Below are 12,839 nucleotides of genomic sequence, written 5' to 3' on the forward strand. Positions count from 1 at the left end.
CTCTGTATCCTACTACACTGTATCCTACTACTCTGTATCCTACTACTCTGTATCCTACTACACTGTATCCTACTACTCTGTATCCTACTACACTGTATCCTACTACTCTGTATCCTACTACACTGTATCCTACTACTCTGTATCCTACTACACTGTATCCTACTACTCTGTATCCTACTACTCTGTATCCTACTACACTGTATCCTACTACTCTGTATCCTACTACACTGTATCCTACTACTCTGTATCCTACTACGCTTCGCCTACAGTGGCAGTGGTGCTGAACTATAACAGCTCTATCCAGTGACTGCCTGACTATACTACAGTCATGCTGGGGGTTTCAGACTCAACCAATAATCTGCCAAGAGGAACAGTCAGGTGCCCTGATTGACGTAGACTGAAGGACGTATTAATGTTTTTGTCAGTTTGTTTTGATAGAGCGGTAGTACATTGTACTTGTGTACCAGTACTCTGCTACAGAGGTTTAACCACGCTGGTTTAAACCATTTTCTAGAGGTTCCCTCCTCCCAGCATTGAAGCAGCTCTTTTGGTTTCCCCTAGACATTACTCAAGTGACTCTTGTTCTGGCTTTCTAACTCTCATTCACTTTCTATAGGCATACTCCTTCTCTCTCTCGCTCTCTCGCTCTCTTTCTCGCTCTCTCTCTCTCTCTATCTCTCTCTCTAGCTCTCGCTCTCGCTCTCTCTCTCTCTAGCTCTAGCTCTCTCTCTCTCTCGCTCTCTCTTTCTCTCTAGCTCTTGCTATCTCTCTCGTCCTCTCTCTCTCTCTCTAGCTCTCTCTCCTGCTCTCTCTGTTTCATTTGTTGTCTCTGCTGAGAGCAGGCTGGTAATTTATTCCTCCATGTCTTTGTTAGTTGTGGCTGACAGCCTCAGTAACAGGTCGGAGAGACAGAGGGAAGAAAGAGGGGTTGGTGTCGCTCCATGTTCCATTAGAAGTGTGACACTCAGAATGTAACCTATTAGGTCGACACTGTCTGAAGCCTATTCGCTGAGGGCGTACTGCTTCCTCTAGAGCAGGGGAGTCAAAACATCTCAGACAAAATTAAAATGACTAAAACCAAACTGAAACAGTGTAGAAATGATAATGGACCTACATTTATAGTCTCCTCACTCTGTCCAGCTTGATAACAGTCATCTATAGTCTCCTCACTCTGTCCAGCTTGATAACAGTCATTATGGTATCTTTACTCTGTCCAGCTTGATAACAGTCATCTATAGTCTCCTCACTCTGTCCAGCTTGATAACAGTCATTATGGTATCTTTACTCTGTCCAGCTTGATAACAGTCATCTATAGTCTCCTCACTCTGTCCAGCTTGATAACAGTCATTATGGTATCTTTACTCTGTCCAGCTTGAAAACAGTCATCTATAGTCTCCTCACTCTGTCCAGCTTGATAACAGTCATTATGGTATCTTTACTCTGTCCAGCTTGATAACAGTCATCTATAGTCTCATCACTATGTCCAGCTTGATTACAGTCATCTATAGTCTCCTCACTCTGTCCAGCTTGATAACAGTCATTATGGTATCTTTACTCTGTCCAGCTTGATAACAGTCATCTATAGTCTCCTCACTCTGTCCAGCTTGATAACAGTCATTATGGTATCTTTACTCTGTCCAGCTTGATAACAGTCATCTATAGTCTCATCACTCTGTCCAGCTTGATTACAGTCATCTATAGTCTCCTCACTCTGTCCAGCTTGCTAACAGTCATTATGGTATCTTTACTCTGTCCAGCTTGATAACAGTCATCTATAGTCTCCTCACTCTGTCCAGCTTGATAACAGTCATCTATAGTCTCCTCACTCTGTCCAGCTTGATAACAGTCATCTATAGTCTCATCACTCTGTCCAGCTTGATAACAGTCATTATGGTATCTTTACTCTGTCCAGCTTGATAACAGTCATCTATAGTCTCCTCACTCTGTCCAGCTTGATAACAGTCATCTATAGTCTCTTCACTCTGTCCAGCTTGATAACAGTCATCTATAGTCTCCTCACTCTGTCCAGCTTGATAACAGTCATTATGGTATCTTTACTCTGTCCAGCTTGATAACAGTCATCTATAGTCTCCTCACTCTGTCCAGCTTGATAACAGTCATTATGGTATCTTTACTCTGTCCAGCTTGATAACAGTCATCTATAGTCTCCTCACTCTGTCCAGCTTGATAACAGTCATTATGGTATCTTTACTCTGTCCAGCTTGATAACAGTCATCTATAGTCTCATCACTCTGTCCAGCTTGATTACAGTCATCTATAGTCTCCTCACTCTGTCCAGCTTGATTACAGTCATCTATAGTCTCCTCACTCTGTCCAGCTTGATAACAGTCATCTATAGTCTCATCACTCTGTCCAGCTTGATTACAGTCATCTATAGTCTCCTCACTCTGTCCAGCTTGATAACAGTCATTATGGTATCTTTACTCTGTCCAGCTTGCTAACAGTCATCTATAGTCTCCTCACTCTGTCCAGCTTGATAACAGTCATTATGGTATCTTTACTCTGTCCAGCTTGATAACAGTCATCTATAGTCTCCTCACTCTGTCCAGCTTGATAACAGTCATCTATAGTCTCCTCACTCTGTCCAGCTTGATAACAGTCATCTATAGTCTCATCACTCTGTCCAGCTTGATAACAGTCATTATCGTATCTTTACTCTGTCCAGCTTGATAACAGTCATCTATAGTCTCCTCACTCTGTCCAGCTTGATAACAGTCATCTATAGTCTCTTCACTCTGTCCAGCTTGATAACAGTCATCTATAGTCTCCTCACTCTGTCCAGCTTGATAACAGTCATTATGGTATCTTTACTCTGTCCAGCTTGATAACAGTCATCTATAGTCTCCTCACTCTGTCCAGCTTGATAACAGTCATTATGGTATCTTTACTCTGTCCAGCTTGATAACAGTCATCTATAGTCTCCTCACTCTGTCCAGCTTGATAACAGTCATTATGGTATCTTTACTCTGTCCAGCTTGATAACAGTCATCTATAGTCTCATCACTCTGTCCAGCTTGATTACAGTCATCTATAGTCTCCTCACTCTGTCCAGCTTGATTACAGTCATCTATAGTCTCCTCACTCTGTCCAGCTTGATAACAGTCATCTATAGTCTCATCACTCTGTCCAGCTTGATTACAGTCATCTATAGTCTCCTCACTCTGTCCAGCTTGATAACAGTCATTATGGTATCTTTACTCTGTCCAGCTTGCTAACAGTCATCTATAGTCTCCTCACTCTGTCCAGCTTGATAACAGTCATCTATATTCTCCTCACTCTGTCCAGCTTGATAACAGTCATTATGGTATCTTTACTCTGGCCAGCTTGATAACAGTCATCTATAGTCTCCTCACTCTGTCCAGCTTGATAACAGTCATCTATAGTCTCTTCACTCTGTCCAGCTTGATAACAGTCATCTATAGTCTCCTCACTCTGTCCAGCTTGATAACAGTCATCTATAGTCTCTTCACTCTGTCCAGCTTGATAACAGTCATCTATAGTCTCCTCACTCTGTCCAGCTTGATAACAGTCATCTATAGTCTCTTCACTCTGTCCAGCTTGATAACAGTCATTATGGTATCTTTACTCTGTCCAGCTTGCTAACAGTCATCTATAGTCTCCTCACTCTGTCCAGCTTGATAACAGTCATTATGGTATCTTTACTCTGTCCAGCTTGCTAACAGTCATCTATAGTCTCCTCACTCTGTCCAGCTTGATAACAGTCATTATGGTATCTTTACTCTGTTCAGCTTGCTAACAGTCATCTATAGTCTCCTCACTCTGTCCAGCTTGATAACAGTCATTATGGTATCTTCACTCTGTCCAGCTTGATATCAGTCATCTATAGTCTCCTCACTCTGTCCAGCTTGATAACAGTCATCTATAATCTCCTCACTCTGTCCAGCTTGATAACAGTCATCTATATTCTCCTCACTCTGTCCAGCTTGATAACAGTCATCTATAGTCTCTTCACTCTGTCCAGCTTGATAACAGTCATTATGGTATCTTTACTCTGTCCAGCTTGCTAACAGTCATCTATAGTCTCCTCACTCTGTCCAGCTTGATAACAGTCATCTATAGTCTCCTCACTCTGTCCAGCTTGATAACAGTCATTATGGTATCTTTACTCTGGCCAGCTTGATAACAGTCATCTATAGTCTCCTCACTCTGTCCAGCTTGATAACAGTCATCTATAGTCTCTTCACTCTGTCCAGCTTGATAACAGTCATCTATAGTCTCCTCACTCTGTCCAGCTTGATAACAGTCATCTATAGTCTCTTCACTCTGTCCAGCTTGATAACAGTCATCTATAGTCTCCTCACTCTGTCCAGCTTGATAACAGTCATCTATAGTCTCTTCACTCTGTCCAGCTTGATAACAGTCATTATGGTATCTTTACTCTGTCCAGCTTGCTAACAGTCATCTATAGTCTCCTCACTCTGTCCAGCTTGATAACAGTCATTATGGTATCTTTACTCTGTCCAGCTTGCTAACAGTCATCTATAGTCTCCTCACTCTGTCCAGCTTGATAACAGTCATTATGGTATCTTTACTCTGTTCAGCTTGCTAACAGTCATCTATAGTCTCCTCACTCTGTCCAGCTTGATAACAGTCATTATGGTATCTTCACTCTGTCCAGCTTGATATCAGTCATCTATAGTCTCCTCACTCTGTCCAGCTTGATAACAGTCATCTATAGTCTCTACACTCTGTCCAGCTTGATAACAGTCATCTATAGTCTCCTCACTCTGTCCAGCTTGATAACAGTCATCTATAATCTCCTCACTCTGTCCAGCTTGATAACAGTCATCTATATTCTCCTCACTCTGTCCAGCTTGATAACAGTCATCTATAGTCTCTTCACTCTGTCCAGCTTGATAACAGTCATTATGGTATCTTTACTCTGCCCAGCTTGCTAACAGTCATCTATAGTCTCCTCACTCTGTCCAGCTTGATAACAGTCATCTATAGTCTCTTCACTCTGTCCAGCTTGATAACAGTCATCTATAGTCTCCTCACTCTGTCCAGCTTGATAACAGTCATCTATAGTCTCCTCACTCTGTCCAGCTTGATAACAGTCATCTATAGTCTCCTCACTCTGTCCAGCTTGATAACAGTCATCTATAGTCTCTTCACTCTGTCCAGTTTGATAACAGTCATCTATAGTCTCCTCACTCTGTCCAGCTTGATAACAGTCATCTATAGTCTCCTCACTCTGTCCAGCTTGATAACAGTCATCTATAGTCTCTTCACTCTGTCCAGCTTGATAACAGTCATTATGGTATCTTTACTCTGTCCAGCTTGCTAACAGTCATCTATAGTCTCCTCACTCTGGCCAGCTTGATAACAGTCATTATAGTCTCTTTACTCTGTCCAGCTTGATAACAGTCATCTATAGTCTCATCACTCTGTCCAGCTTGATAACAGTCATTATAGTCTCTTTACTCTTTCCAGCTTGCTAATAGTCATCGAAACAAAAGCTAGACAGTCAGGGAAAATATAACTCATTTTAAATGCAGCCCTCCGGACCTCGGTGGAGACCGAATGTCGTACATGGGGCAACATTAGTTTGACACCCCTGGTCTGGAAGCATACATGAGCACATTTCACATTGGGGACTCACCACTAGACCCAGAAGATAAAACACTTCATTCACAATGCAGCTAGACTGGAATTAAACACAGATACTTAACTAACTAAACACACACACACACACACACACCCACACACACACTCGTGCTGTAATTTGTACGGATTCATTCCGCCATATAAGTGATATTACAGTATCTAGTGGTTAACATTGCCCCTTCTTCTTCTCTCTCTCTCTCTCTCTCTCTCTCTCTCTCTCTCTCGTAGATCCCATTCTACAGTGACCTGTGTGAGAAGCTGAAGGCTGGTGAGAACTGCTCTATCTTGGTGGGTTACTCTGCTGTGTACAAGGTCTGCTTCGGCATGGCCTGCTTCTTCTTCTTCTTCTGTATCTTCACCCTACGAGTTAACTCTGCCACCGGCTGCCGCGCCGCCATACACAACGGGTAAGTGTGTGTGTGTGTGTGTGTGTGTGTGTGTGTGTGTGTGTGTGTGTGTGTGTGTGTGTGTGTGTGTGTGTGTGTGTGTGTGTGTGTGTGTGTGTGTGTGTGTGTGTGTGTGTGTGTGTGTGTGTGTACTGTGTAGTGATGTTTATGTCTCTCTCTCTCTCTCTCTCTCTCTCTCTCTCTGACAGGTTTTGGTTCCCGAAGTTCGTAGTGTTGTTGGCCTGCTGTGTTGGAGGATTCTTCCTGCCAGAGCAGGACACCTTTCTGGAAGGTATGGACCCTTATGTCCCTCTCCTGTCTATAGTCTTTGTTCTCTCAGAGGGGACAGAGACCGAAGCCCTCAAACCTCTGTCACCTATACTTACCTGTAGAGGTCAGCGTGACTGTCCTTGACTTGTAATGCCTTTCCTTAACCAGCTTTGAGAGAAGAGAGAAGGGAAATAAAAAGAGAGAAAGAGAGGAGAGGGAGTCTGTTATCTGCTCCCTTCAGAGGAGAGGACCGGTGCAGCTGCAGGCTTTAGTTACCGTGTGCGTGTGTGCCTGAGAATCTAGTCCCTGTGGTTGTCTATGCGATGACAACACACGAGGAGTTATGCAGCAGCTAAGTGTGCACACCCTGCAGAACATATGGAACAAGAGATTAGATATTTGATGGTTAGCTTTGCAATACTTTAAATGTGCGATCACCCTCCCTCTGTCTCTCTCCCCCCGCCTCTCTCTCTTCCCTCCTCTCTCTCTCCCTCATTCTCTATCGACCTCCATCCCACTCCTCTCTCCCTCTGAGTCTCTCTCCCTCCCTCCCCCTCTATCTCCCCCTCCTCTCTCTCCTCCCCTCAGTGTGGAGGTATGTGGGAGCTGTAGGGGGGTTTCTCTTCCTGCTGATCCAGCTCATGCTGCTGGTGGAGTTTGCTCACAGATGGAACACTAACTGGTGAGAACAGCAACACTTCTAATAAAGCACTCTTTCTCCTACAGCCTTTCTTTCTGTCCTCAGCCAAAACAGTCACACGTGAATGCATGAAGACAGAGAGAGAGAGAGAAACAGGGAGGAAGAAAGAGAAACAGAGGGAGAGACGAAGAGATAGCGGGATAGAGAGAGAGACACAGGGAGAGAGAGAAACAGAGGGAGAGAGAGAGAAAGAGAGTGAGAGAGCGACACAGAGGGAGAGAGAGCGACACAGAGGGAGAGAGAGAGACACAGATGGAGAGAGAGAGAAACAGAGGGAGGGAGAGAGAAACAGAGGGAAGGAGAGAGAGAAACACACGCCCAAGCCCCATCCTGCGACCTAAGAGGTATGTATCAGATGCTCAACATGCTCTGCTCACACCTACTTTGACAATATGGAACACAAAGCTTTTACTATCTCATCCTGGAATATACAAGGTCTGAGGTCATCGGCCTTTGGCGTAAAGAGCCGGAACCCAGACTTCATTAAAGAAATTGGAAATACAGACATTGTCATCTTACAAGAAACATGGTATAAAGGAGATGGACCCACTAGTTGCCCTCTTGGTTACAGAGAGCTGGTAGTCCCATCCACCAAACTACCAGGTGTGAAACAGGGAACAGACTCAGGGGGTATGCTAATTTGGTATAGAGCAGGGACATGTACTAGTCTGTGGTGACCTAAATGCCAGAACTGGGCAAGAACCCTCAGCACACAGGGGGACAAACACCTACCTGGAGGTGACAGCATTCCCTCCCCCATATGCCCACCTAAACACAACTATGACAACATAACACAGCAAAATCACACTCTACTTGAACAGAGCTATGCTCAAACATGAGGCATCAAAGCCAAAGGAACTGAATAATATTAAGAAATGCTATAGATGTGAGGAAAATAGTGTGGAAATCTAGCAAAAAAACAATTAGGCAACAAAAAATTCAAGCCTTTCTAGACAATTTCACTGTAATAGTGAAGTTGTAAACTTGGCAGTAGAAAACATAAACACTATATTTGACCTTTCAGCTTCCCTAACAAATCTAAAAATGTCAAGCAGACAACCTAAGAAAATTAACAATGACAAATGGTTTGATGAAGAATGCAAAAACCTAAGAAAGAAATTGAGAAACCTGTCTACCCTAAAACATAGAGACCCAGAAAACCTGAGCCTACGCCTTCACTGTGGTGAATCACTAAAACAATAGAGAAATACACTACGGAAAAAGAAGGAACAGCACGTCAGAAATCAGCTCAATATAATTGAAGAATCCATAGAATCTAACAACTTCTGGGAAAATTGGAAAACTAAACAAACAACACAAAGAGTTATCTATCCAAAACAGAGATGTATGGATAAACCACTTCTCCAATCTTTTTGGCTTTATAACAAAGAACAGCAAAAACGTATACAGTTGAAGTCGGAAGTTTACATACACCTTAGCCAAATACATTTAAACTCAGTTTTTCACAATTCCTGAAATTTAATCCTGGTAAAAATGCCCTGTCTTAGGTCAGTTAGGATCACCACTTTATTTTAAGAATGTGAAATGTCAGAATAATAGCAGAGAGAATGATTTATTTCAGCTTTTATTTCTTTCATCACATTCCCAGTAGGTCAGATGTTTACATACACTCAATTAGTATTTGGTAGCATTGCCTTTAAATTGTTTAACTTGGGTCAAACGTTTCAGGTAGCCTTCCACAAGCTTCCCACAATACGTTGGGTGAATTTTGGCCCATTCCTCCTGACAGAGCTGGTGTAACTGAGTTAGGTTGGTAGGCCTCCTTGCTCGCACACGCTTTTTCAGTTCTGCCCACACATTTTCTATAGGATTGAGGTCAGGGCTTTGTGATGGCCACTCCAATACCTTGATTTTGTTGTCCTTAAGCCATTTTGCCACAACTTTGGAAGTATGCTTGGGGTCATTGTCCATTTGGAAGACCCATTTCCGACCATGCTTTAAGTTCCTGACTGATGTCTTGAGATGTTGCTTCAATATATCCACATATTTTTCCTACCTAATGATGCCATCTATTTTGTGAAGTGCACCACTCCCTCCTGCAGCAATGCACCCCCACAACATGATGCTGCCACCCCCGTGCTTCACGGTTGGGATGGTGTTCTTCGGCTTGCAAGCCTCCCCCTTTTTCCTCCAAACTTAACGACGGTCATTATGGCTAAGCAGTTCTATTTTTGTTTCATCAGACCCGAGGACATTTCTCCAAAAAGTACGATCTTTGTTCCCATGTACAGTTGCAAACCGTAGTCTGTCTTTTTTATGGCGGTTTTGGAGCAGTGGCTTCTTCCTTCCTGAGCGGCCTTTCAGGTTATGTCGATATAGGACTTGTTTTACTGTGGATATAGATACTTCTGTACCCGTTTCCTCCAGCATCTTCACAAGGTCGGATTGATTTGCACTTTTCGCACCAAAGTACATTCATCTCTAGGAGACAGAACGCGTCTCCATCCTGAGCGGTATGACGGCTTCGTGGTCCCATGGTGTTTATACTTGCATACTATTGTTTGTACAGATGAATGTGGTACTTTCAGGCGTTTGGAAATTGCTCCCAATGATGAACCAGACTTGTGGAGGTCTACAAATTATTTTCTGAGGTCTTGGCTGATTTCTTTTGATTTTCCCATGATGTCAAGCAAAGAGGCATTGAGTTTGAAGGCAGGCCTTGAAATACATCCACAGGTACACCTCCAAATGACTCAAATTATGCCAATTAGCCTATCAGAAGCTTCTAAAGCCATGACATAATTTTCTGGAATTTTCCAAGCTGTTTAAAGGCACAGTCATCTTAGCGTATGTAAACTTCTGACCCACTGGAATTGTGATACGGTGAATTATAAGTCTGTAAACAATTGTTGGAAAAATGATTTGTGTCATGCACAAAGTAGATGTCCTAAACGACTTGCCAAAACTATAGTTTATTAACAAGAAATTTGTGGAGTGGTTGAAAAATGAGTTTTAATGACTCCAACCTAATTGTTTGTAAACTTCCGACTTCAACTGTACATGATCAAATACAAATCTTAGAAACAACTATTCAGACTACCAGAACCCACTGGATTCTCCAATTACATTGAATGAACTACAGGACAAAATACAAACCCTCCAACACAAAAAGGCCTGTGGGGTTGATGGTATCCTAAATTAAATAATAAAATATACAGACCACAAATTCCAATTGGCTATACTTAAACTCTTTAACATCATCCTCAGCTCTGGCATCTTCCCCAATATTTGGAACCAAGGACTGATCACCCCAATCCACAAAAGTGGAGACAAATTTGACCTCATTAACTACCGGGGGATATGCGTCAACCGCAACCTTGGGAAAATCCTCTGCATTATCATTAACAGCAGACTTGTCCTCTGCGCCGGTGCCCAGTCCAGGCACGGCGTCTAGTCCTGCTCCATGGCCGGATCCGTGATCTGGGCGGGTGCTAAGACCCGCTCCGGAGCCGCCACCAACGCTAGTCACCCCCCTCTAACCCTCCCCATCTGGTTTCAGGTTTTGCGGCCGGAGTCCGCACCTGTGGGGGGGGGGGGGGTACTGTCACGCCCGGACCATAGAGAGTCCTCGGGGTTCTCTATGGTGTTTTAGGTCAGGGCGTGACTCGGGGTGTTCTAGTCATTATATTTCTATGTTGGTGTTTTAGTATGGTTCCCAATTAGAGGCAGCTGATTATCGTTGTCTCTAATTGGGGATCATACTTAAGTTGTCCTTTGTTCCCACCTGTTTTGTGGGATATTGTTTGTGTTAGTATTTTGAGCACTACGGCTTTCACGTTCGTGTTGTTTATTGTTTTTGTAGTTTCACTGTGTAATAAAGTATGTGGAACTCAACTCACGCTGCGCCTTGGTCCGTTCCTATCGACGATCGTGACAAGACTGGTACATTTTCTCAACGAAAACGATGTACTGAGCAAATGTCAAATTGGCCTTTTACCAAATTACCGTACGACGGACCACGTATTCACCATGCACACCCTAATTGACAAACAAACCAAAACAAAGGCAAAGTCTTCTCATGCGTTGTTGATTTCTAAAAAGCTTTCAACTCAATTTGGCATGAGGGTCTGCTATACAAATGGATGGAAAATGGTATTGAGGGAAAACATACAATATTATAAAATCCATGTACACTTTGGCAAAAAACACAAACATTTCTTTCCACAGGGCCGGGGGGTGAGACAGGGATGCAGCTTAAGCCCCACCCTCTTCAACATATATATCAACCAATTGGCGAGGGTACTAGAACAGGCTGCAGCACCTGGCCTCACCCTACTAGAATCTGAAGCCAAATGTCTACTGTTTGCTGATGATCTGGTGCTTCTGTCCCCGACCAAGGAGGGCCTACAGCAGCACCTAGATATTCTGCACAGATTCTGTCAGACCTGGGCCCTGACAGTAAATCTCAGTAAGACAAAAATAATGGTGTTACAAAAAAGGTCCATACCTCGGCCTAAACATCAGCACCACAGGTAACTTCCACAAAGCTGTGAACAATCTGAGAGACAAGGCAAGAAGGGCCTTCTATACAATCAAAAGGAACATAAAATTCGACATACCAATTAGGATCTGGCTAAAAATACTTTAATCAGTTATAGAACCTATTTCCCTTTATGGTTGTGAAGTCTGGGGTCCGCTCACCAATCAAGAATTCACAACATGGGACAACACCGAATTGAGATTCTGCATGCAGAATTCTGCAAAAATATCCTCCGTTAACAAAGTAAAACACCAAGTAATGCATGCAGAGCAGATTTAGGCCAATTCCCGCTAATTATCAAAATCTAGGAAAGAGCCGTTAAATTCTACAACCACCTAAAAGGAAGCGATTCCCAAACCTTCCATAACAAAGCCATCACCTACAGAGAAATGAACCTGGAGAAGAGCCCCCTAAGCAAGCTGGTCCTGGGGCTCTGTTCACAAACACAAACAGACCCCACAGAGCCCCAGGACAGCAACACTATTAGACCCAACCAAATCATGAGAAAGCAAAAAGATAATTACTTGACACATTGGAAAGAATTTACAAAAAAACTGAACAAACTAGAATGTTATTTTGCCCTAAACAGAGAGTACACAGTGGCAGAATACCTGACCACTGTGACTGACACAAAGGAAATATTTGACTACGTACAGACTCAGTGAGCATAGCTTTTGATATTGAGAAAGACCGCCAAAGGCAGACCTGATTCTCAAGAGAAGACACACTGCCCACAAAATGAGATGGAAACTGAGCTGCACTTCCTAACCTCCTGCCAAATGTATGACTATATTAGAAACACATATTTCCCTCAGATTGCGCAGACCCACAAAGATTTCGAAAACAAATCCAATTTGTGTGCAAACACAGCAGCAAGATTTGTGACCTGTTGCCACAAGGACAACCAGTGAAGAACAAACACCATTGTAAATACAACCCATATTTGTGTTTATTTATTTCTCCTTTTGTACTTTAACTATTTGCACATCATTACAACACTTTATATAGACATATGACATTTGAAATGTCTTTATTCTTTTGGAACTTTTGTAAGTGTAATATTTACTGTTCACTTTTTATTGTTTATTTCACTTTTGTTAATGATCTATTTCACTTGCTTTGGCAATGTAAACATATGTTTCCCATGGCAATACATTGAAATTGAATTGAGAGAAACAAAGGGAGAGAGAAACAGAGGGAGAGAGAGAGTCTTGTGGTATACGGGACAAGGGAGGGGTTGGTCAGTGTTCAGTTTTCAGACAGGATGCACATGGCAGAGGAGTGTATGCTCACAGTTTCCTCTCCCCCTCTGAGACACAAACACACACACACA

At 42.9% G+C, this 12,839-nt stretch overlaps 1 protein-coding gene across 1 annotated transcript in view; it reads left to right on the forward strand.

Moving 5' to 3' along the window:
* The window catches only part of LOC120030195 (serine incorporator 5-like), a 48,392-nt gene that overhangs the window by 21,678 nt on the left and 13,875 nt on the right, over positions 1-12,839 (forward strand). Inside the window, exons 3-5 of the mRNA XM_038975577.1 lie at positions 5,878-6,056; positions 6,245-6,327; positions 6,894-6,987. Coding sequence (XP_038831505.1) covers positions 5,878-6,056; positions 6,245-6,327; positions 6,894-6,987 — 356 coding nt within the window. The remainder of the gene's footprint in view (positions 1-5,877; positions 6,057-6,244; positions 6,328-6,893; positions 6,988-12,839) is intronic.

This window comes from Salvelinus namaycush, chromosome 1 (genome assembly GCF_016432855.1).
Source record: "Salvelinus namaycush isolate Seneca chromosome 1, SaNama_1.0, whole genome shotgun sequence".
Lineage (NCBI taxonomy): Eukaryota > Metazoa > Chordata > Actinopteri > Salmoniformes > Salmonidae > Salvelinus > Salvelinus namaycush.